Raw genomic sequence first — 22996 nt, 5'->3', positions numbered from 1 at the left:
TGCTTCAAACCATTATCTGAAAGTAGAAAATGCTAAATCATATTAGAGCCCCTGTTCAATAAAGGAACAAACTTTCTGGCTGTATCTAAAGGAAGAATGTTTGTCCCTGTATATATAAGTCTAGAAACATTTATTCCAAAAAAGAGGAAGATACAAGAAATTTAAAGACTCATTTTCCTATTTGTTCTAATTGTAAAATATGTTTCTTTTTTTTTTTTTTTTTTGGGTGGAATAAATTCCTATACCTTAAAACTCTGCAGATAAGAGTTAAAATAAAGAAGTTCAATTCTCTACCAGAATGCATTTGCTCAAGTGTAAAGCTAACAAATGCTAAAATTTTTTGGCAACATGTCTGCATTTCTGAATCATTAGGTAGTCAAACTATTTTTTGATTTTGCTTGCATGATGCTGGATTAGAATAATCCATATAAATCAGTGGCTTTCCCTGCCTAGGAATACTGCGTTTACCCCCAGCCAGCTGATGGCAAAAGGAGGCATAAAAACGCAGGGAGGTTCAGCAAGATCCAGCAGAGCTGCCTTGGATGTGCAGCACTGGATTAGGATTGTTTACTCAGGGGACGAGCAAGGAGAATATAGTCAAAGTAAACACAACACACACAAGGCATGCCCAGCATTCCAGCCACGCTTTCCAGAGCAGGACGATGGGACGCTCTCCTAGGGAAAGCTCAAACATGGATTGCATGGGCTGGCCAGGAGAGCGGGGAGCCGCGCAACGCTGCGGCCAAGGCGAGCGGAACCGGAGCGGGACAAAGGAGAACGGGCTGAGCTCGAGTCATGGATTTAATTCCCTGGAGACTTCCCTCGTGGAAACCCAAACATCCAGGCAAAAGTCCTCCAAGATGTTAAAGCACTTCTCCTACACTGATACAGGTCCTCATTTGAGAGCAGCAGGGCTGGGTGCCCAGCCAGGCCTGCTGAGCAGGGCTGCAGCTACTTCCAGCTCTTCCAAGTTGAGGCAGCAACAGTGGCAATATTATGGAATTATTTATACACTCACAGGCCTGTTTACTTCCCTTTTCAAATCATTCTGAGGCTGCTGGATGTAAAGGCTGTGATTAAGCAGCACTTTCTGCTTGATACTGTGTGAAAATATTCTTGATAGTTGTGGGTTCAGCCAGGCTACCAGGTGGGTTTTCCCATCAAGAGTCACCAACTCCCTTTCCCATCACATTGTGGATCCCAGGGCTGGAGCCCCTCTGCTCTGGAGCTGGGCTGGGAGTGCTCACCTGGAGAAGAGAAGGATCCAGGGAGAGCTCAGAGCCCCTGCCAGGGCCTAAAGGGGCTCCAGGAGAGCTGGAGAAAGACTGGGGACAAGGGATGGAGTTCCCACTGCCAGAGGGCAGTGTTAGATGGGATACTGGGAAGGAATTCTTGGCTGGGAGGGTGGGGAGGGGCTGGGATGGAATTCCCAGAGAAGCTGTGGCTGCCCCTGGATCCCTGGCAGTGCCCAAGGCCAGGCTGGATGGGGCTGGGAGCACCCTGGGACAGTGGGAGGTGTCCCTGCCCATGGCAGGGGTGGAATGGGATGAGCTTTAAGCTCCCTCCCAACCCAAACCACGCCATGGTTCTCTGATCGGCTCCCCTCTGTCACGGCAAACAATTTCCACACACCCACAGGTCCCTGCTCCCCAAATTCCCCCAATTTTTATGACATCCCTGACTACCTCTGCACCAGCCCAGCCTCCAACTCTTCCCCAAACACCGGCTTTGCCTCCATCCCCTTCCCTCCCTGCTGCCATCCACATCTCCCCTTCACCGCTCCTGACCACCAACCCCTCTACCCAGCGTCTGCCTCTTCCTAACGTCTCACCACTCACTTCCTTCCTCCTCCTGCCCCCGAGGCCTCTCCAGCAGCTTTCAGTTACAATCCCTTCCCTCCCGGAGAGCCAAACTCCCCTGCTCCCTACCGCTGAAAGCCACAGAGAACAGCAGGAAGAGTTATCCACAGGCTGCACCTTGCAGCTCCGGGGAACTCCCCTCTCCCGTGAAGCGGCTTCACCATCCTGTGCACAAAAATCAAAATATTTCTACCTAGTGATGCATCCCCTGAAGTCTGATGGGCTTTTTTGTGGGGTTCCAAACGCACTGCCCCAAAAACACGCAGGGAAACGCCACCAAGTTGAGCACCAGACAATTGCCAGAGCAACTCAGAATTAGTAACTTCTCAGGAATGTCTACTGGGGCACAATAAAGTAGGTGAGTAAAGCAAAAGTAAACAACAGGAGAGTCCATGCAAATTGAGGACGGAATAATTACGGATTACACCGGACAGGATTAATGCAGAGATTAAAAAAACCCCAGTAATTATTTGTGGATTTCTGATGAACATCCAGGTTCATAGAACCTAATCCAAAAATCCCACCTGTCTGTGAAGACCTCTGGATAACCAACTCCAGGCCCTACACTGAGACATTAAATAAAAATCTCTATAAAGAGCTCTCTGTCAAGACAACAACTGGAAATGCCTTAAAATACCTTCAATTTAAGGTTCACCATCAGCAATAATTAAGTTTACATTCACCACCATTACAGTGAACATTTTCCTCTATTACACATGCATTTGACTATCTACAAACTAAAAAGCATTTAATTTTTTCTATAATAGCTCAGAAGCATTCTAGACTTATATATATCATCAATAAATTCCACCCAAAGTATTATAATTATTTGCAATAATTGGCAAAAGCTGAATGTTAACACATTTTTACTGGTTTTTTTGAACGCAGTAACATTAAAAATGGGAATAATACTTCCAAATGTTCATCTATGGGATAAGTGTGTCTCAGGCTGTTGTATCAAATCCATAACATCAAAAAAATCTGAATAAAGTTAAACTTATTTTTATTTAGCATAGATCAATATTTGGAGAAAGTTGATCAATTCTTTTTGATTTTTTTTCTTTGGAAATGAAAAAAAATCTAACAACATGCTCTACAAAGTTTATATATTCCTTCTCTGACAAAGCAACAGTTATTAGTCTGATAATTATTATTTAAGAAAAATTATGCTGCTCTTATACACGGGAATACCTTTTCTGGCATGTAAGTTCCTTCAACATAAAAATGAAAATTAAAAATACCGTCTTAATTTTCTGTTTATTTTTTAGTTCCAAGGACATGCTCCTAAGTTCTACCTCCCCATGTGCCTGCAGATCCTCAGCAGGACTCTTACCTCAGAGGACTTGAGTTACAAAAGATGACTAAAAACTGGTTCATAACTGTGAAGTTTCTGGGGAAAGCAGCACAGGGAAAAGCCCAGCAAACCCCAGAATCCTGGGAACAAAGCTCCAGGTGTAAGGTGATCCCTCAGGAATCCACAGAGCAGCTGATTAAGGAGCTGCCCAACTTTGGGGAGTATTACTTTGTTACAAGTTTTGTTCCCCAAGACCTTTGTGAAGTTACAACTCATGAAAAATTCAGATTTAGGGCTTGATCCAGCACCTAAGAAGTTGATAAATATTTTAACAGTGAAAACAGAATAGACCTTGGTTTATTTTCTTGAAGATTTCATATCTAGATTTTTAATAACAGAGTCTCAAGAGTAGAAACATTTGATAGATATTTCCAAAAATTAAAATCACCCACACCATAGTTTTTAATACCACAGTTTAATGCCTGAATTAACATATTTATCAAAGAAAAGTGGGATACAACAGCTACAAGACATCCTGAGAGTAACACAACTTCCAGCAAAGCCCCAGCAGCACTGCAATGTTAGAGCCAGGGCACCCTGCACAGATGGACAAGTCATTTTTAGAAATGAATCACGCTGCAAATGATTGGACTAATTTTAAAACAGAGGTGAGGAACCAATAGCCTCCAGCCCAGATATGGTTTGCTTCAGCTGGCCCACAGACATGGCCCTGCTTTATTACTTAATAACACCCAGGCTACTTCAAGGGGAACCACGTGCGTTTTAAAAGGCTCCAACAACTCACAGATTTTTAAGGACACGGTCCTTAAACGCAAACATCATTCCCAAGTTTCAAGTATTCCACAAAATTATTTGGTTTAGTTTTTAGTTCCTTTTATTGTCCACTAAATACAGCGCGTTCTTGCTGCCCTGAGCAGGTGGGATTTCACAGCCCTCAGCATTTAAATCACCTTAGCAGGGAAAAGCCAGCGGTGCTTCGAGTTTGGACAACAGGAGGGTTGTGGTAGAAGGATTTTGATACCTGCTCTGGTATCTAGATCTTATTTAGGACAAAACTTGCACTGAAAACCTCAAAGAGACACAGTCTCAAACACGGATCTCTGCCTTTTCCAGACTTCCCAAGTGCAAAGCAGTTCTGAACCTGAAAGGAACCAGCGAAAGGCATTTCTTGAGGGAATCGCAGGCCACTGCTTGGCTTTGATCCTTTCTGCAGCTCTTTGCAGCTCCCTGATTATGTTGATATTGAGGCAAGTGAAGGTTCAGCTGTAACTGAGGTTTGCCTGCCATAACCAGGGAGCTCCAATGCAATCAGCACAAACAAACCCTTCCACTGGATTTGAGCCTCCCAAACCCAGGAATCCCTACGGCAGCAACTCCTCTGCGACAAAATGTAGGAGGAAAAGTAGTTTTAAACAGCATCTTTAAAACCCAAACCTTTTCTAGCATAGTATGAACAGGGAAAACTCATGTTTTCTGAGGAAAATGACTGTAAGTTTCCAAAGGGGACTATTCCTTGAGAAACATGGGATGAGCAGAAACAAATAAAAAGCCAGAAAACTTTACAGTATTTCCCATTCCAGGCAGCCACGTTCAGGAACAAGACAACACCACATTGCATCACCAGTCTAGGCCAACACATCCACCTCTGAAATCTGATCCAGGCCTCTTCCCCATAAAGATTACGAGGGAACCACGTATCCCTCTCCTGCCCCCAAGCCCCTAAAAAGACAAAAGGAAGTTCTGTTCTAAAAAAACCAGCTCACTACAGATTCCTGACCACTTTGTTTCTTGAATCAATGATCTCATTTGTTCACTTTTGCAGTGTTTTCTTCCAAAAATAGCAGATACTAAAAAAATTATTCTTATCTAGAGTTTGGATGAGAGGCTCCAGCAATTTTTTTTTTGTGCTTCTCTTCTACACACAGTCATAATAAATAAAATCTATCTCCTTAAATGGACAGTGTACTTATATAAAAAAAAATTAAACAGATGCATAAAGCTCCACTGCAACAGTCTTAAAAGTAAAATAATTAAATTAAAGAGATTAGGGACAAACAGTCAAAAATATAAGGCTATGTTTATTACTTTCAGTGCTACAACTTCAGTCTTACCAAAACACATGAAATTTGTGCTCATTCTAGTGAGGCTAATCACATATATGTCTATATACATATATAAAAATATACATGAGGTAGACAGGTAAAAGCTTAAAGGATGAAGACAAACCCAAACGTTCCACGTATTTTCATCAAGTCTTTCATTTATCACAACAGATAATCCTAAATAGCATGTTGGCAATGATCTACCAGAGCTTAAAAACCAAGTCTAAAACTGGCCAAGTGAAACTGAATTTCCATGTTTTTCAACCATTAGGCAGCATAAACGGAAAAATCTGACTATCTGTATTTATGATATGTAGGCCCAGGTTCTATCTGGCCAAATTTTCTCCTAAGTTAGGCTGTGTTTGTTTCCTTTGGCAGTGGGGTACAAGGCAACATTATCTTATGCCTTCCTTGATCTAAACGTTGGGAATATCACCATTTGATCCAACAGGATTTGTTGTGCAAACAATTGACAACTGTTCTGCTTCCCTCACTTGGGAATTTTCCTCAGCGAGGCCACGCTACTGATGCTGAAAACGAAGGGCCCTCATATTTCAGATGCTATTTACATTTCAGATTACTCAGACACCAAAATAATTCTGCATTTAATGCCACTGAAAATGTGGACTAAGCAAAAATTATGACAATATATATTTTTTTTATCCCAAGCTTCAATTTTACCTCATATCAGAATAATGAATTAATGTACTGCTTCCATAGGTTTTGGTTATCAGATATTGTGGCAGGATAAGAATTTTTAAAACATTGCTCGCTTACTTTAAAATATTTTCTGTAGAATAAAAATATATAAAATAAACAGCACATTGAATTTAACCAGAGTAATAAATGAAAGAATAAAGGTTTGCTTAGAAACATAAAAAAGAATTTTCAAGCATTTTACCATTTCATTTTTGAGCACATTTAAAGCTCCTGAAACAGAGTATTTCAGAAAAAAACCCCTCAAACAAACAAGAACTGTATCTTGGGCATCTCCAGCTCCCTGTATTGCCCTCAGCTGCAGCCTAAGAACCAACAATTGAACCCACTCCAGGATTTGTTCCTTAGTCATTCCCATGGGAAGGATGGGAGGCAACAGAGATTTTGGGGCTGGGAACACCTGTCAGGCTGCAGATAAACCGAGATGACCAACTCATTTCACAAAGGTCTATGAATAGCCATGGCAGGGCTCTCACTGATTCCTGCTGCCCTGGGCCAGAGCAGAACAACAGCCTGGAGCTGAGGGGCTCACAATACGGATCCTGGGAGCCACATGGTCACTGGACCCTAAAGCAGCACTGAAAAGTCCAAATTATCTGGTTTTTACACTTCTTGTAGATGCTCATTTATATATTTATATATATGTGTATTTGAGTATGCAGCTAAACTCATTTGCATATGTACTCATACACTTTTTAACATTGTAATCCAAGTGATTCTGACAAATTTTACCTCGATTTGAAAACAGTACAAAGTCTGAACTCCTTTCTAGACAATTCATCAGAAAAATAGGTATTGCTATAATAAAGAACTTGGAATTCAAGAGAGGGAAGGAGTCAGCACTTCTTAATTTCTCAACTGCTGCTTTTTGTTTTATTCCCTCTTCGTTTAGCTCCAGATACACAGAGAAGAATTAAAGCATCCTGAAAGCCATTTCCAATGCTCTTCCAAAATTTCATCCCTAATACAAGCCTTGGTTCCTGTGCAAGCCCATTTGAAACTGATCGAGCAGTACTATTCCACCTAATAGTTCCAAAAATAAATACAAAGAAAAGCCAATGAGAGCCTGTGGTTTCCAACGTTCAAGTAACTCTTTAAAAGAATAAGCAGGTCCTTAACGACATAAGAGCATTAAAAAGGAAATAAATGTATCCTGTATCTTTTAATTCTTGAAATCAACAGTAATTCTGATTTCCACTTCTACTGGGACAGAACAAGACCCAACACAAGGACAACCAAACAAAACTAAACCCTCAGATAACCCAACAAGCCTGAAAGAACAAACAGAATTCCCCACTTTTCCAAAGTTTTGACAGGATTTTTGCAAAAGAAGCTCAGCCACTTTCAAAATTTGTGTCCCTGGCCATGAACAGATGAGACTGTACTGCTTTGTGCACATGGCCTCTTAAGCCCATAGAAAGACACTGGGACATTAGTGGGGCTCCAGATGGGCACGAGGGGCCTCCCACCTGGCCTGCTGCTTTCCACAGGGAACATCCACAGGGAGCACTGGCTGCTGATCCAGAAACTAATGCTGGACTTACAGACTGTATTCCAGCCACTGATCTTCCACAGAGAACGAATAACCATGAGTAACAGTAGGAAAAAAAAAATAAATCTACTGACAAAGCAAATTAAATAACCCAGCTGAAACCCAAGGCATTCCATCTTGGAGAGGACTGTTACTGATGCGCGGATCTCCAGTGTTTTTTAACAAGGAGAAACACTGATCCCTCCACAGCCAGAGTACGAAGGGACTGCAAGTTGTACAAGAAAAGTTCAATTATTGAAGGTATTGCATCATAAAGATTCTCCTCAAACATCCGCCTCCCTAATCCAAATAGAAACCAACTCATTTGTCCACAAAGGCAGGAAGGTATGGCAGCAAACTCCACAGAAACATTATTAAAGTCAGGCCTAAACAGCATCTTCATGTTCAGCAGAGCCATGGCAAGTCCTTGCTAATTCCAAACTATCTGCCCTTAGAGCCCAGGAAGCCACTGACCCAGAATACAGGAAAATAATTATTAATTTTGTCCCCAAAGATAAAGAACTGGAGAATCCGCATAAAGTTTTCCTAAAAGCAATTAGCACCTGCAAATATCTTTATAATAGCAGCAAAAAGAGCTTAAGAACCCAAATAAAAGGAAACTGTGTTCCTTTTTAGTTACAGCTGTTCATAACTCACAATCTTTCCCAGCACAGGTTGAAAGATTCAATTCCTTCAGTTCTTGGAAGCTTGTGACAGCAGCCAGAAGCCCCAAATTAGCCTGAGACTCCTTTGTGCTAAGCCTGCAGAAATGCAGGAATTGCCACCCAGAATCCCAGTCCCACCAGTGCTTCCTTCTGAGGGCCCTTCCCACCCCAATCCCACCAAATCCACAGCTCTCCTTCCAGCACAGACTTGGCTGCAGGACTGGAGGCCTAGGGAAATGAAGGTTTATCAGTAATTTTATCTCTAGGTTTTAAAGTAAGAGAAGACCCTGAATTGTTCTGCCCAGCTTCAGAATTCTGTTCAAAATCTGGGTATTTTACTGCACAATCATAATAAATCAAACCATAGCTATTCTAAAGACTGAAACACAAAGAGATGGTTAAATCCCTGTAATAATTAATGTATCTCATCACTATAGGCCATGGAAGCTGGGAGCAGAGCTGCAGCTCTACATGCACAGGGAACGTAATCCTGCAGCCACTATAGGTTTCCATGTACAGAGGAAAGCAGATCCATGGGATCTCAGGTTGAGAAAAGAAGCACTGTCATGAAATAAAATAATAAACTGTGTCCTTTCCTCTTGGACAGGGCTTTTGCTGTCCAACTCCTACCTGCAGTAAACCAAAAGGAGAGTCACATGTTTAAATAATGGGTGTTTATACACAGATCTGCTGATTTTGGTGATTGTCACCAATGAGGTTTTTCCCCCACATGTTTAAATTCAAAGTTATTACAAGCAAAAAGAAAACTAACAGCAAACTATTAGAAAGAACTACAGTTATGGCTGCTACCTCCAATTCTCCATCACAACATTGTCAAGTATCAATCCAACTCTGGTTTTCTCCTATTCCTTCCACCCCATCAAATTACGGCTCTCGCAAACTCTTCCCAGCCTGATCCCAAAACTGCTGCTTCCCGCGAGACACGTGTGTACAAATCAGAAATGGGAGATACCCCAGCATGCCAGGAGAGCTCTTTCTTGTGGGCATCCTTCAGCATGAGGCAGAGATGACACACACACTCTGCTGACCACCATTTAACTGGGATGCCCCTCTGGAAAACACACTCATGGCCTAGTCCATGGTTCTGCACTCAGTACTTAATAAACCAAAAATAATAAGCCCAAAATAAACCAAAGCACTCCAACTGTCTTTTGGAAATTACAGAGGACATAATTAAGCTCCAGAAATAAGCAGACAACAGCAATTTCAATATAAACATCCTACTTGTGTAGGGGGTAGGGGACTCTCTCATTTCAGCTTGGTGTTAATGCCCCAGCTCTTACTTCTGGATCCTTGCAAACATCTAGAAGGCTTCTCCCAACATTTCCTCGAGTCCAGAATTCAGTTTGACACTTAAACCCATTACATTTTAACCTATTTCAGACGTTTTTAGACATAACTTTCCTTTGAACCAGTAGAAAACATGATCAGGTCAGTCCACCAGCAGCACCTGACCAACACTGTGAGCAGGGATGGAGCCACTTGGCCTTCCCAGCAGAAAGCCATGGAAAAACACATCCCGACATATATATTTGAACAAACCATTGACCAAATATAGCCGGGCACCACCGATAACCAGGGGCTGCTACCAACCACATCCCAACCCTGCAAACACCAAGTCCAGCTCTTGGACTGTCTATCCCTGGAAGTTCAGCTCGGGAAAGGGTCTTTGTACAAGTGGTCTTTGTACCTTCAGCACCGCAGGGGTTTAATAACTCAAACAATAAGTCAAACAACGGCCTGGAACCTGGGGGGCAACGCCGGGGCTCCCTGTTATCCCAGGAAAACAACACTTTCGGGACTCGGCCGGGGCTCAGCACCCACCGCACCACCCCGAACTTTGCCCGGCGCCCCCGCCACCATCACCCCCCTCCCCTCCCGCTCCGGAGGGGCCCAAAGGAGCATCCCCGGAGCATCCCCCGACAACAAAGCTGGGGCGGGGGGCGCCGGGAAGGGGCCTGAAGTGACAGGCGGTGCCCCCCCGGGGTAAACAGGGGGTAAACACGGGGTAAACAAACAACCCCCCCGCCCCGCCGCTCCCCCCGCACTCACCTCAGGGCCCCCGGGCGCAGGGAGGAAGGCGGAGACGCACACAAAGGGTAATAAAGGGGGAGGAGGAGGAGGGAGCGGCGCTCCGCGGGGCCGCCCCCGAGGGACGGGGGGAGGGTCTCGGTGTGTTTGGGGGGGATGTGGAAGAAACTCCCCGGCGGGGCTGCGGGGGGGGCAGCGACTCGGGGCCCCCCGCCCCCGCCTCGGCGCGGCGCTGCTTCGTGTCCCTTCAGCGGCGCGAACAACCGGCCGTCCCGCCGCCGCCCCCCCCCGCGCTCCTCCTCATCGCCGCCGCCGCTGTCGGGAAGGAGGAGGAGGAGGAGGAGGAGGAGGAGGAGAAGGAGGAGGAGGAGGAGGAGGAGGAGGAAGAGGAGGGGAGGCAGCAGCGGCGGCCGCCACCGCGCATGCGCCCCGGGGGAGCTCGGGAGGCCGCGGGGAGGAAGGGGGGGGAAACGGGGGGGGGGGGGGGGGACGACGACTTCCCACAGCGCCGCGCGCGCCGCTCCCGGAAACGGATCCGGGAGAGGGAGGAAGGAAGTGGATGAGGGGGAGGAAGAGGGGGGGAAATGGACAGGGAGGAAGTGACGGGAGCGAGGAGAGGCGAGGAGGGGAGGGGAAAGGACGGGAAGGGAGGGGGAGTGCGCGGTGACGTGCGGGGGCGGTGCGCGCGGGGCCGATGGGAGCGCGCGTGCGGCGGGTCCCGCCCTCAGGTGAGGGAGGAGAGGCGGGAAAGCGCCGTGAGGGCAGAGCGGGCAGGTGAGGGGGGCGGGGGAAGCTCAGTCCGCCGCCTCCGCCGGGCGGGAGCTGCCGAGCAGCGGAGGATGCATCCTCCCGCCCGCCCTTCGTCTGCTCGGGCTCTGGCATCTCTCAGGGAGCCGCGGACGCAGCCTGTGAGGAGGGTAACGGGCGCTGGGGGTTCGGTTTCTGAGGGGATGAATGGCTGCCGGGGAGGGCTCTCGGGTGCTCTCGGGGGTTCGCCGCTGCTCTGCGGGGGTGAAGCGAGGGCTGAGGGGAGCACGCGAGCGGCGGTGGCCGCCCTCGGGTGAGAGAGAAGAGGCGGGAAAACGTCGTGAGGGGAGGCGGGAGGCCGGATAGGTGAGGCGGACAGCAGCCTCCCAGCCGTTTAGAGCCCCGCTATTTCCTCATGGGCCCGCTCAAGGTCCTCCCAAAACCCGCCCTCAGCGTACCCCCAGCCCCTCATGGACCCTCCCAAGCTCTTTGGGGCCTCCCTCGTCAGGGTGGTCGCAGGCTCTCCCAGCCACGAAAAATCAACCCACTCAGACCCCCACCCTCCCCATTCCCACAGCCCTTCCCCAACCCCCTCATGAACCCCCCCCCCCTTCCTTATTATCAGAGCATTCCTTATCAGAGCATTCACAGACCCTCCTAGCTCTCATAAATTCCCCTTCAGTCCCTCAGGACCACCCCCAAACCTTTCCCGTCTGGTCGGGACCACCCCCAAGTCCCCCTCAAGACCTGCAATTCCTGCCCACATCCCCCTCAGAGCCTCCCTCAGGCCCTCTTGAATCCCCCTCAGAACGTGTTCAAGCTTCTCAATCCCATCATGATTCCCCTCAAGGCCCCCCAATCCCTTCAAGTTCCCCCCAAACCCTCTCTGGATCTACTCACATCTTTTCAGAGAACCCCCAATCCCCTTAGGACCCCTTCAAGTCCCCTTCAGAGCCAGCTTATCCAGAGAGATGCTGTGGTTATTGTTATAAACTGCACATTATAAACAAGGATGGCCAGTTATTCATGGAAAAACCTAATTGTTGTGTCTTAATGTGTTCCTGTGTGCTTGTAGCTTGTTCCAGCTGCAGAAATATAAAGACATTATTTTAAACTTTCTAAAGCATCCTAAAGCCAGTGCTGTTTAGGAGATGTGTGAAAACATGGGTTTAATGTAATCAGAAATAAATTTAAGATGCTTTCAGTGTTTTGGCTCTTTTTTACTAGGCAGGTAGACTGATGCATCTTTATTAGTTAAGAACAGATGTTCATTACAGTCCTTAAGAATGACCAACATCTAGTTTCTGGCTAGGATTGTTTGGAAAGCAATGTTATTGAATAAAACGTTTATCTTCTCTCCTTTAAAGATGAAACCTTCCGCAATGAGCAAGCGTAAGTTGAAGGAGAGTAGTGCAGAAAGTGCTGAGTGCATTTCCCAGGTCAGTAATGTCTTTATTGATTACTTTCTTTTCAAGTTATGGAACTTTTGTAACTGTTTATGGCAACAGATTTGCATAAATCTGGTTTGATCTATTTAGGTTTTTGTCTTCCAGTTTGTAGGGTGAATCAGAACCCAGGTGACTTTTTTAGGAGCTGGACAGCAGCTGCCAAATCAGTTTTTAGTTAATTTGGTTTTTTTAAAACCTTTATTCTCCTGTTTCCCCAAAGTTGCTGGTTAAACTGGGTCAGTGATTTCTTATATTTTAATCTCCTCTAATTGCTTTTCCTCCTTTATATAATATTTATACAATATTCTGCCTCCTGCAACTTTATTCTCATTTTCAAGACCTCTGTATCATTGATGACAGTAAAGATTTACGTATTACAGAATATTTGTAACACCACAAAAGTGCCTAATTTACTACTATTTTATTGCTGTAGTTAAATTATTGGCAAATTCTGGTGTTTGAAGCCCCCTACATTTTTCCTGTCCTGTGTTACATCCATAGGTGCAAACAATCTTTCGTGAAAGATTCTGTCACCACTGTGCAGCTGGAAAGCTGTTTGGGATGGAACAGCAGTACAGGTGAGTGAGCAGGCTCTAGGATTCAGTGATTTCTAATTTAACTACAGGTGTAAAATAATCCGGTGAAATCAGAATTTTCTGTTTCTCTGTTTTTCTAAATTATACAGGTTTAAATGACTTGCAGCCCAGTGCTTCTAAAAATTACTTGCCTCAGATTTTAAGAGTTTTTATACAACTGTTCCCTGCTGGTTTTGTCAGGCTCTGAGTTTTGGATTTCTTGTCCTTGTTTTGCATCTCTAATTCATGAAGGACTTTTCTTTTTGAGACTGAAAGATACTTTCAGTGCATGTTGTAAGACCTTGTATAATGGCCTGGCCAAGCAAGAAGTTAAATTCTCTTGCTGTGAGATTTATTTTTACTTCAGCTTGTCTCCTGTTTGTTGGTAAACTTTGTTAGAAGTAAATCTTAAACCTTCTGTGCCAACATCCTGGTTTTTTTTGAAGTAGAGATCCATATTTAAAGCAAACCTACTTCTGGAGCCATCCAGATGTGGAGGTTAGAGTTAGGAAGAAGGGACTTCTTGGGACAGTAACGCTGTCCCAGTCCTGGTCCTTTTACAGACGCAGGTCAAATTCTGCAAGTAACAAAGATGTATTTAAAGAACTTGTTTCAAACAATCAGTTTTTTGATGAGTGGAATTGCCTGATGTGAGCACAAGTTTTCATTACGAAGGGACAAAACCATTTATTAAAGCAGTGCACTAGGCATGCAGAGCACACATAGGCCTTTTATTGCTGTTGTGAGAAAATGTCTTTCTATTATGTCCGTTTTACAAAACAAGCCTCCCCTATTTATACTGGAATTCTGAAAAGCAGTTTACAGACTGTGTTCTGCTTAATGTGCCACTGGTAGTGAATTATCCTGGAGGGGAAATACAATGAACTCCCCAGCTCTGATTTTTTCCTTCCCAAGATGTACCAGGGCTCTTGGCTGGAGCTGGCTCTCAAATAGGGAACAAACCCACATGTGTTGGCTACAGCTGTTCTGTAGTCACTCACTCCTTCAGAAGCAATTGCATGATGCCAGTGTTCCATATTCCAAAAAGCACATTAATGATGCGTGAGCATTTGGGAACTGGAGGTGTCAGTAGTTGCTGTAAGCACTTTAAATGTGGTTTGAGGTGAGTGAGTCTATCTGCAGGTAATTTAGAGCTGGTGAGGTATAGTGGTAGCACAGAAAGCAATCTATTTTTTAAAGAAAGAAATAATTATTGAAGTCTGTCTTTTCATGGCAGTGAATTGCAGAACTTTATGAATTAGTGATACTCTCAACTTCTGCATGTTTTAATATTTTAAAATATTTTAAGAGCTCTGATCACTGAGCCCTTTGTACTTTATTGTATTACATTTTGCATGCCTTGAGTGAGTGTTGGCTCTCAGAGCAAGCCAAAGTGGATCAAGTTTTATTTTTTGAATTTTCCCTGGTTTTGGGGAATGTTGACAGCTTTGAGGTTTTCAGCCTATTTCTGTTTTCAACAGACATTTGCTGGAGCTGCTGAGAAGAACCACGGTGCACGGAGAGAGTAATTCCGCCCTCATTATTGGACCCCGGGGATCTGGGAAAACTGCGGTAGGAACAGCTCTTGGAACTTTGTCTGGGGTGCAACAGAACCTCACTGCAGTCCTGGGAGCTTTTGCAGCTACATGTTCATGTCTGCCTGGTTTTACAGCGAGCATTGCTAATGGTTTGCATGTGAATTCAAAACATTCTAGGACTTTGTGTGGGCTAATTCTGTTCAGGAACAGCATGGAGAAATCTGTTCCTAACACTTGTCTTTGCAATTAAAGCCATGTTCTGATTACTCTTTCATTAACCTGTTATTGGGCCCTCACTGTCAAAATGATGAAAAGGCATCCAAATCTCTAAAAGGAGCAGTCTAAGGGGTAGGTTTCTCCATAGCTGTGTGTATGCAGGGAATGGTCAGGTATCTTAATCCTGAAGGAATATTGTTCCCTACAGAACATTGTTTGGTGGTTATGGTTTATAAGTGTAGGTTTGTGTTTTAAGGGAATTCCCCTTAGCTGAGATGCATGAAGGGATGACCTCTAACTTAAGTGTTTAATTCTTCAACATTATTCAAACACTCAAGTCTTTAATGTTTACATTAAATGATGTGATGAAAATTTGTTGTCTTTTAAGCCAGAATATAAGTTAGCAAATCACATCTGCAAAATGAATTATTTCCTTATTATACATCAAGTGAAAGATGTTGGAGTCAAGAAAATCATGTGTGTGTATACTTATGTATTTATACATTCACATAGGTGGGAGCTACAAATCCTCATCTGAGGAAGCCAAAGCAAATAGTAGCTTTTTAATTTTTTATATTTAACATTTCCACTACTTACAGATATTTTAATACAAGTTCCTTATGACTTTTGCAGTACGAAGTTCTTGATGGACTGTAAATTTGGGACCCCTAAATTTTATAAGCAGCAGTTGATTGATCATGTGCAGTTTAATTTTGTCTTCCAGAAGGAAAGAATAAGCAGAGTTTCTTTTAAGATTTAATGCAAAGAGTTTCTTTCTACAGCATCCAAAGAAGCCATGAAGCTGAATATGGCACCAGCTCAAGAGCAAAATCCTCTCACATCTCAAATTCATAAAGCTTTTTGATTAAGGCAAAAGCCCCAGATATTACCCTAAAAAATGAGGGACTGAAATACCAGAGTTATTTTTCTTTCCTTCCCAGTTCAGCAGAATGAACAAATGTAATTGTCACAGTCATGCTGGTGAATGCAAAGTTGTCATTTTAGTATTTTACTCTGGAATTTACTCAAACATATTACCTAAAGAAACCTCACACACTGTTTCCTGTCCTGTAATGTCTGTAATTACACTTTCCTTGCTGTTAAAATGTTAATCTTCTCAAAAAATTCTGTATTTTTTCTTTCCTAGTTATTAAATCATGTCTTAAAAGATCTCAGGGAAATGGAACAAGTTACAGAGAACCTCCTGGAAGTCCATCTGAATGGCAAGTAAACCATCATTGATCCAGTGTTCTGTTCTATTCAGTTCTGTATTTCGTGTGTACTGAGTAACAGCTTTGGTTTCAGCAGTTTGGCCCAGCCTAAATTATGGATGTGTTTGTCTGTGAGCTCCAAAATGCCTCTCTTTGTATTTCTTTGTATGGAGGGAACTTCTGTGCTCTTAGTGACAGAATTAAGTAACTTATGAGGTAACAGAAAACTCCTGTCCAGTCTAATTTTTAGAAAGGCAAAGCTTTGTAAGGCTGGAAAGAGAGAGAAGCTGCTGGTTAAGTCTCTAGTGGGAATGAACTGCTAGTTCTTCATGAAAAATCCTTTTCTTTCAGGACTTCTGCAGACAAATGATAAAGTGGCCCTGAAGGAGATCACCAGGCAGCTGCAACTGGAAAATGTGGTTGGGGACAAAGTTTTTGTGAGTAACTTCACTTACCCCTTTAAAACCCTTTCCTGGGAACCTGGCGTTGTGGGATGGAGCTTGTTGGGAATGAATGGGCTGTGGCTGCCAGCAGTTCTGCACAAGTGCTGAGGTTACCTCTGCTGGTTGAGCAATATTAATGCATCCTCATTATTTTTTAAAAATACATCACCTTGTGCCTTACTGAAGGAGGAAAAAAGGGAAGTCTCTCAAAAAGTCCCTAAATAAAACAAACTTAAGTATTCCAAAGAAACTTTGTTCAGAGGGGTGGGGAATTTGGAAATGTTTTTAACATTTCAAAACAAAGAATTAGCAAGTTAACCAACCAAAAAGCAGGACCTTTACTATATTTCCAACCTTTTTTGGTTCTAGGAAGTCTATCCAGGCTTCCTAGAGCTCTCATTTTCCATGGAATTTCTGTTAAAATATTTGCTGCTATTGCCCTTTTGCCACAGATAAACTGATTTACATTAGTACTGAAGACAGTCGTAAAGAGAGTGACCAAAGTGCTTGAGAATAAATTTCCCTCATTTTCTGTAACTCACGTTCAAGGGGTAAACTTGCTTTTCTGCTCCCTTTGATAGGGCTTGTGGTCTTCAGTTAATTATTTCTCATCTCACACCCGGAGTGCTGCAGAGTGGGAGAGTTTGTGTAACTGGAGCAGGCTGGTCACAGCCAATCAGTGTTTTCTGTCAGGAGTGATTGATGCTTCCATCTGTTTAATAAAGTTGCTAATTAAACCCTGAATCCTGCTCCTTCTCAGTGGAACATGTTAGGTGGCACTTTTTCCATGTGTGTAGCTGGAAAATGAGGATGCAACAGTTATTTAAGGAAATATAGAGCCTGCTTGTGAATTTAGCTTATTGCAGGCATTCTCCTGATCACTAATTTTTGCCTGCCTGATGCAGTTTGGGGATTTCAGACTGGAAAAAAGTGGATGAATGTAGAGTTATCCATCTTGTTCTGAGGAGTTTGTGATTATACAGCATGAAGTAACATTGTACATTTTTGAAAGCATGGTTTTGGAAGGAGATGGCCTTCATTGCATGTCTGCATTTGCTGTAGTTAAACAATTCTGAGAATGACACTGCAAATCTATTCTGAAATTTATTTATTCTCTGTCTAGGGCAGTTTTGCTGAAAACCTTGCCTTCCTCCTTGAAGCTTTGAGGAAAGGTAAACACTAAAAACCCCTGTTCTGAAACTCTGGGTCACTTGACTGAAAAGTGGAGTTTTTTCTTCTACTTTACAGGTGGAATGAAGAAACTTAGCCCAAGAATGTGTCATGATTACAAAATAATACAAAAAGTAGTCAATACTGAACAAATACACACCTGATGTAACTGATGCTGTAAAGGCTTGCATGTGATGTCCGCTGTGAAGGACAGATTCTCTTACCAGACTGATGCTCTTAAAAATACTGGTTTTTAAAAAAATTGGCCAGAGAAGTCTGTGTTCCTTGTTGCCAGAAATGCTGCTTGGCAGAACGCTACAAAACCTTCCCAGTTTTTCAGTGTTATTTTTCTTTTTGCTGTTTCTAGTTTTGGGAAAGGAGGGCTTAGTAAAAAGCTAAAGGAAAATCTGTGAATTTTTAACCCCATAATTAATGAAAGCTGTAGCAATGGAAGTCTAATCCTGGAGCTGCCCTGCTAACTCTCCAAATTTCTCTCAGGAAACCGAACCAGCAGCTGCCCAATCTTGTTTGTACTGGATGAATTTGATTTGTTTGTCCACCACAAGAATCAGACCCTGCTCTACAACCTCTTTGACATCTCCCAGTCTGCACAGACCCCAGTGACAGTTATTGGGCTCACCTGTAGGCAGGTAAGAAATGGCATTTCCTCATGTTTTTAGCTGTTTTAAAGTGACTTGTCTTAGTGGGAATGTCTTCTCCTCTCTTAGAACCATACTTAATTTCCTAAGAGCTGTTCTCAATTCTCTATTTTTCTAACTTTTGAATTGGGAAGGGGGATGTAAAAAAATAATAACTTGTGCTGAGAGCAAACTTAGAGTGCTCAGAGCTTTCAGCTTTACTGCTAAAGGAGCAAACCCAACATTTCTAAGGACAAACATTCCATACTAGACTGTTGTTCTCTCTTTGGAGGAGCTCCTGAATTTCTTGCTCAGCAGTTGGCAAGGACAGAGTTACACTGTGTTTAAATCTCTGTTCTGAGGACAAAGGCTTTTTTTTAAGTAACCACTTCAGTAGGGCACTTTTGCTCTAAAATGGGTTTAGGATCCCTGTTCAGTTTCCTATGATTTTACCCTGTCATGGTACTGAATTGTGGGCAGGCTGTGTGCACGGTGAAATAATTCCTGTGGAACACCATGGAAACTCAATAAAACTGATACTGTTTTCACAATAAACTGTTGGTGCTGAAGTTAATTGGTTTATAACAGGAAGAAGAATAATTAAAATCTCTTATCAAAGCCTGAATCTGGGTTTGACTGGGATTAGGTGATACCCAGCAGGGCAAGTTTCTGGCAATAGAAAAGTTAATTGTTGATTTAATAAATTACAGTCTTTTCTTTTGCATCATCACTGTCCTGAGTCTGAGCTCCTCAACCATTATTTAGAACCCTTTATCCCCTTTTGAGTGTAATTAAGGAAGTGTTTCCAGAGCTGACAGCTGTTGTTTCTGAGGGTTTTTTTTAGTTCTTAAGTATTTTTTGGGATTTTTAAGTTGTGTTCTCTCAGGCTGACAAAAAGCACGTGGCCTGTCAGCTCCGGTGTGACCACACAACAACTTGTCCAGAGCCCTGATAGGCTGCAAGGTTTGATTCAGGCTTAAGTAGCTGAAATATTTCCATAATCTATGGAGAAATTTTGCTGGGTTTCCTAGCAACAAATGATCCTGTGTGATGTGGTGCATCACGTGGGCTGGGATGGTTGCTAGCATTGCAAGGCACATCAATTAAAATAATCAGCAAAGGGCTTGTTAGAACATTTAACTTATGTTACAACATTTTAAGCCTGAGAATTTAATAATTCTTTCTTTTTTCAGCACACTTTACTTCAGTGATTTGTCTGTAGTAAAGAAAACACCAAATTCATCTACTTTTTTAATTACTGTTTTTCCTTTTTTTTTTTTTTTTTTTTCCATCAAGGATATCCTGGAGCTCTTGGAGAAAAGAGTGAAGTCAAGGTTCTCTCACAGACAGATATATTTGACGAATTCCTTTGATTTTAAACAATATATTAAGATATTTCAGAAACAGCTTTCTCTTCCTGCTGAATTTCCTGATGAGTCTTTTGCACAAAAATGGAATAATAATGTTCAGGTAATTAAAGCATCTTATACCTAATTTTAGTTAAAAATTCTAAAGTGAAAGCAGTGTAAAGCTGGTTTACTTTATACACATATCCTTTACCAGTAAAAGTGGGAAGCTTTTACCTAAGATTGGCATTTCCTTTCACTGTCTGAGTGTGATATGGAATAAATTAAATTATGATAGAGAGTCTTTGCTTATTGAAGTCTGGAGGTGAAATTGTCACAGGAAAGACCAGCAAGTTGAGGTTAGACATGAAAATTGTATTGTCAAGTGTAAGCTGAGCTCTTTAAAAAAATTATTAAACTGTCATTTTTCCAGGTGAGTATGAAATGATTGAAAGTGAGTATGAGATGGTTAAAATATCACTTTATTGTTTCTTGTAGCATCTCTCAGAGGATAAAACAGTGCAGGACGTGCTGCAGAACCTTTTCCACCACACCAAAGACCTGCGCTCGCTGCATTTGCTCCTGGTGTGTATTGGGGTATTTATGAAACACCTCCTTGGTTTGCAGTAATTAATGAACAGCTCTTGTGCTTTTCAGGCCATTTAGCTGAGCTTTGCCCGAAACATCATTTTACTGAGCTTTTGCCAGTGCTGGTTCCTTGCTGGCTTTATCACCCTGTGCTGTGTTAGTGAGTGTGGGGAGCTCCAGTTTCTGAAGTGGTTACCCTGTGAGGATGGACTGTTCAATTCAGATGGGGCTGAGCTCATGCTATTTATCTTTCTCCAAGCCTTTCTATCTATAAAACAAAACTGTAGGTGAAACACTTTGAAACTGTTTTTTCCTTTCTGAGATTCTTTCTGGTTTCTATTGAATCCTGAAATCTGCCCATATTGAAACCTACTTTTTCTACTCTTAAGTTGACACGGGAGCTGCAGCCCTCTTGGTCTTTTTTAGATTTTACCCTGCCTTCCTGAATCCTGTTTTTGAACACAGCTCATATAAATACACTGACACTTTTACAGAGGATTACACTTGTTTAACCATCCTAAAATACCCCTGTGCTTGTGTGGGTGTGAAAAGCCCCCTGACTGTACCTGCCCCTGGGCTGTTGTGCCAGCCCCCAGAGCTGTAACCTGCTCTGGGTGGGCTGTGCTGGCCTCCAGGGCAGACAGCTCTGTCCAGCAGTGTTCAGAGCCACCCTGAGAACCAGAGCAGAGAAGTTCCAAAGTGCAGAGCCCTCTGCTTGGTGCTGCTCTGGTTACAAGATTGCAGATTATTCCTAGTGCAGGGCACTGAAATCTGTTCCTGTGGCTGCAGTGGAGGCCAGGAAAGGAGCTGATGGCAGCTAACAGCCTCCCTGAGAGCAGGTCAGAGCTGAGGCTCAACCTTCCCATTGTTTTCCACAGCATGTGCTGAATTTTTCCTTTGGAAGAAGTCATCTTTCCACAAAAAGCGTGTAATACAGATTCTGGCAGGGATGGGTGAGGCGTTCCGGGACAAACTGTGGAGAGGAGAAGGCTTAAAGGGGCTCCAGGAGAGCTGGAGAGGGACTGGGGACAAGGGCTGGAGGGACAGGACCCAGGGAATGGCTTCCCAGTGCCAGAGGGCAGCGATGGATGGGATATTGGGAAGGAATTCTGTGAGGGTGCGCAGGCCCTGGCACAGGGTGCCCAGAGCAGCTGGGGCTGCCCCTGGATCCCTGGCAGTGCCCAAGGCCAGGTTGGATGGTGCTTGGAGCAGCCTGGGACAGTGGGAGGTGTCCCTGGGTACAAAAGCAGGTGCAAACGAGCTGTAAGTCATTCCTACAGCAGCCTCTGAGGTGCTGATCCATGGACATGGATATGAACAGGTTCATGAGGATTTATCTCCTGGAATCAGGAGGCTTTGAAGTTTTAAGCCTGGAAAACCTTCCTGGCTAAATGCCATTGAAGTGCCAGCTATTTGCAAGGTTTTCAGTATGAACCTACTGTGTGTGGAGGGTTTATCCATGAATGTTTCCAGCAGGTGACTCTGGGGGAATTGTGTTCCTGTGCATTCCAAGCAGGAATTGTGTGGTGGTTGGGAATGGAGTGAGCACTGTGTCCTGCTCTGTTGCAGATGCTGGCTGTCAGTGCCGTGACTGTGCACCACCCCCTGCTCACACCTGCAGACCTGCAGGAGGCCAGCAGGCAGCACAGGACCGACTCCAAGGCAAACATTGTCCATGGTAAAGCTCAGCTTCTCCCCAAAATTGTTCCTAGATGCAAAGGAAGTGTCAAGTCCCTCCCTGGAATTCTCCTGGTGTAAGAGATGCTGTGTAGGGAGTGTTCCCCATGGGGATGAGCTGCACAGGGATTGCCTGTGCCCATGGAGTCAGCTCTGAGCTCACACATGGCTGTGGATACAACAGTGCCAGCTCAGCTACTTACAGGTCTTGCTTTTTGGTGGGAACAGCCCATTGCTGATCATTTCTGCTTCAAATACAAGGCAAACAAATGTTCTCGTATCAAGCCTCTCCAATTCTGGAATTTCTTTACATAATAAAGATACAGAACACCAATGGGTGAGGCCCAGAGCATATACAAATAGAGGAATAAACAGTGGGTGAACTGCCTGTGTTTCTGATGTGCTCAAGGGAAGTACTTGGGATTCTCGTCTTTCCCTCCAGGTTTGTCTGTCCTGGAAATCTGCCTCATCATAGCCATGAAACACCTGAATGATGTCTATGATGGAGAACCATTCAACTTCCAGATGGTTTACAATGGTGAGAGCAATGCCTGAGCTTCACAAACCCTACACCACTCACTTCCTCCTAACTGCCCCTTTTCTTTTCCTCCGACTGACACAGAATTCCAGAAGTTCATCCAGAGGAAGGCACATTCTATGTACAACTTTGAGAAGCCAGTTGTCATGAAGGTGAGCCTGAAATGCATTTTTTTTTTTTTTAATTGTAAAGTATTTAGGTTTTATTTTCCAGAGCACAGATTGGGGTGGTCAAACGCAGCCCTAGAAGGGAGCGATGTTTTGGGGCAGGAATGCCCTTCCCTTCCACTCCCTCTTTTCCTGTTTTTAGGCCTTTGAACACTTACTGCAGCTGGAGCTGGTGAAGCCCCTGGAGCGGCCGTCAGTGCGGGCGCAGCGGGAATATCTCCTGATGAAGCTGCTGCTGGACAGCAGCCAGATCATGGATGCCCTGCAGGTGTACCCCAACTGCCCCACAGACGTGAAGCAGTGGGCAGCCTCCTCCCTCAGCTGGCTCTGAGTCCTGCCCCTGCTCCATCACAACTTCTGGAATGCTGTGAGCTCCAGAAGAGGGAATGTTCACCCACAGGAAGGTGCTCAGAACAATAAATTTTTGGAAGCAGCTTTCTTTGCTGATCCATT

The 22996-nt window shown here is 43.9% G+C and overlaps 2 protein-coding genes across 5 annotated transcripts in view; one reads left to right on the top strand and one right to left on the bottom strand.

Moving 5' to 3' along the window:
* MBD5 (methyl-CpG binding domain protein 5) overlaps positions 1 to 10586 on the bottom strand; it is a 110346-nt gene extending 99760 nt beyond the window's left edge. For both annotated transcript variants that reach the window (XM_048309971.1, XM_048309972.1), the window contains exon 1: positions 10263 to 10586. The gene's annotated coding sequence lies outside the window, so the exon portion shown is untranslated. The remainder of the gene's footprint in view (positions 1 to 10262) is intronic.
* A 338-nt stretch (positions 10587 to 10924) lies between these two features.
* ORC4 (origin recognition complex subunit 4) lies at positions 10925 to 22978 on the top strand. 3 transcript variants are annotated; one of them, XM_048308695.1, is made up of 14 exons: positions 10925 to 10969; positions 12356 to 12427; positions 12938 to 13014; positions 14493 to 14583; positions 15913 to 15988; positions 16328 to 16413; positions 17543 to 17591; positions 18088 to 18239; positions 19524 to 19697; positions 20072 to 20158; positions 21731 to 21839; positions 22281 to 22376; positions 22461 to 22528; positions 22686 to 22978. In XM_048308695.1, exons 2-14 carry the CDS (start codon positions 12356 to 12358, stop codon positions 22872 to 22874), a joined length of 1326 nt encoding a protein of 441 aa, XP_048164652.1. In that variant the 5' UTR covers positions 10925 to 10969; the 3' UTR covers positions 22875 to 22978. The 3 variants fall into 3 exon arrangements, with proteins under 3 accessions (XP_048164652.1, XP_048164651.1, XP_048164650.1); XM_048308694.1 differs by lacking the exon at positions 10925 to 10969 and adding an exon at positions 10976 to 11149; XM_048308693.1 differs by lacking the exon at positions 10925 to 10969 and adding an exon at positions 10976 to 11158.
* Positions 22979 to 22996: the final 18 nt, after the last annotated feature.

The sequence above is a fragment of the Corvus hawaiiensis genome, chromosome 7, assembly GCF_020740725.1.
Source record: "Corvus hawaiiensis isolate bCorHaw1 chromosome 7, bCorHaw1.pri.cur, whole genome shotgun sequence".
Lineage (NCBI taxonomy): Eukaryota > Metazoa > Chordata > Aves > Passeriformes > Corvidae > Corvus > Corvus hawaiiensis.
Note: the sequence above shows the minus strand (reverse complement) of the source record. Positions and strands in the feature narration are given on the sequence as shown.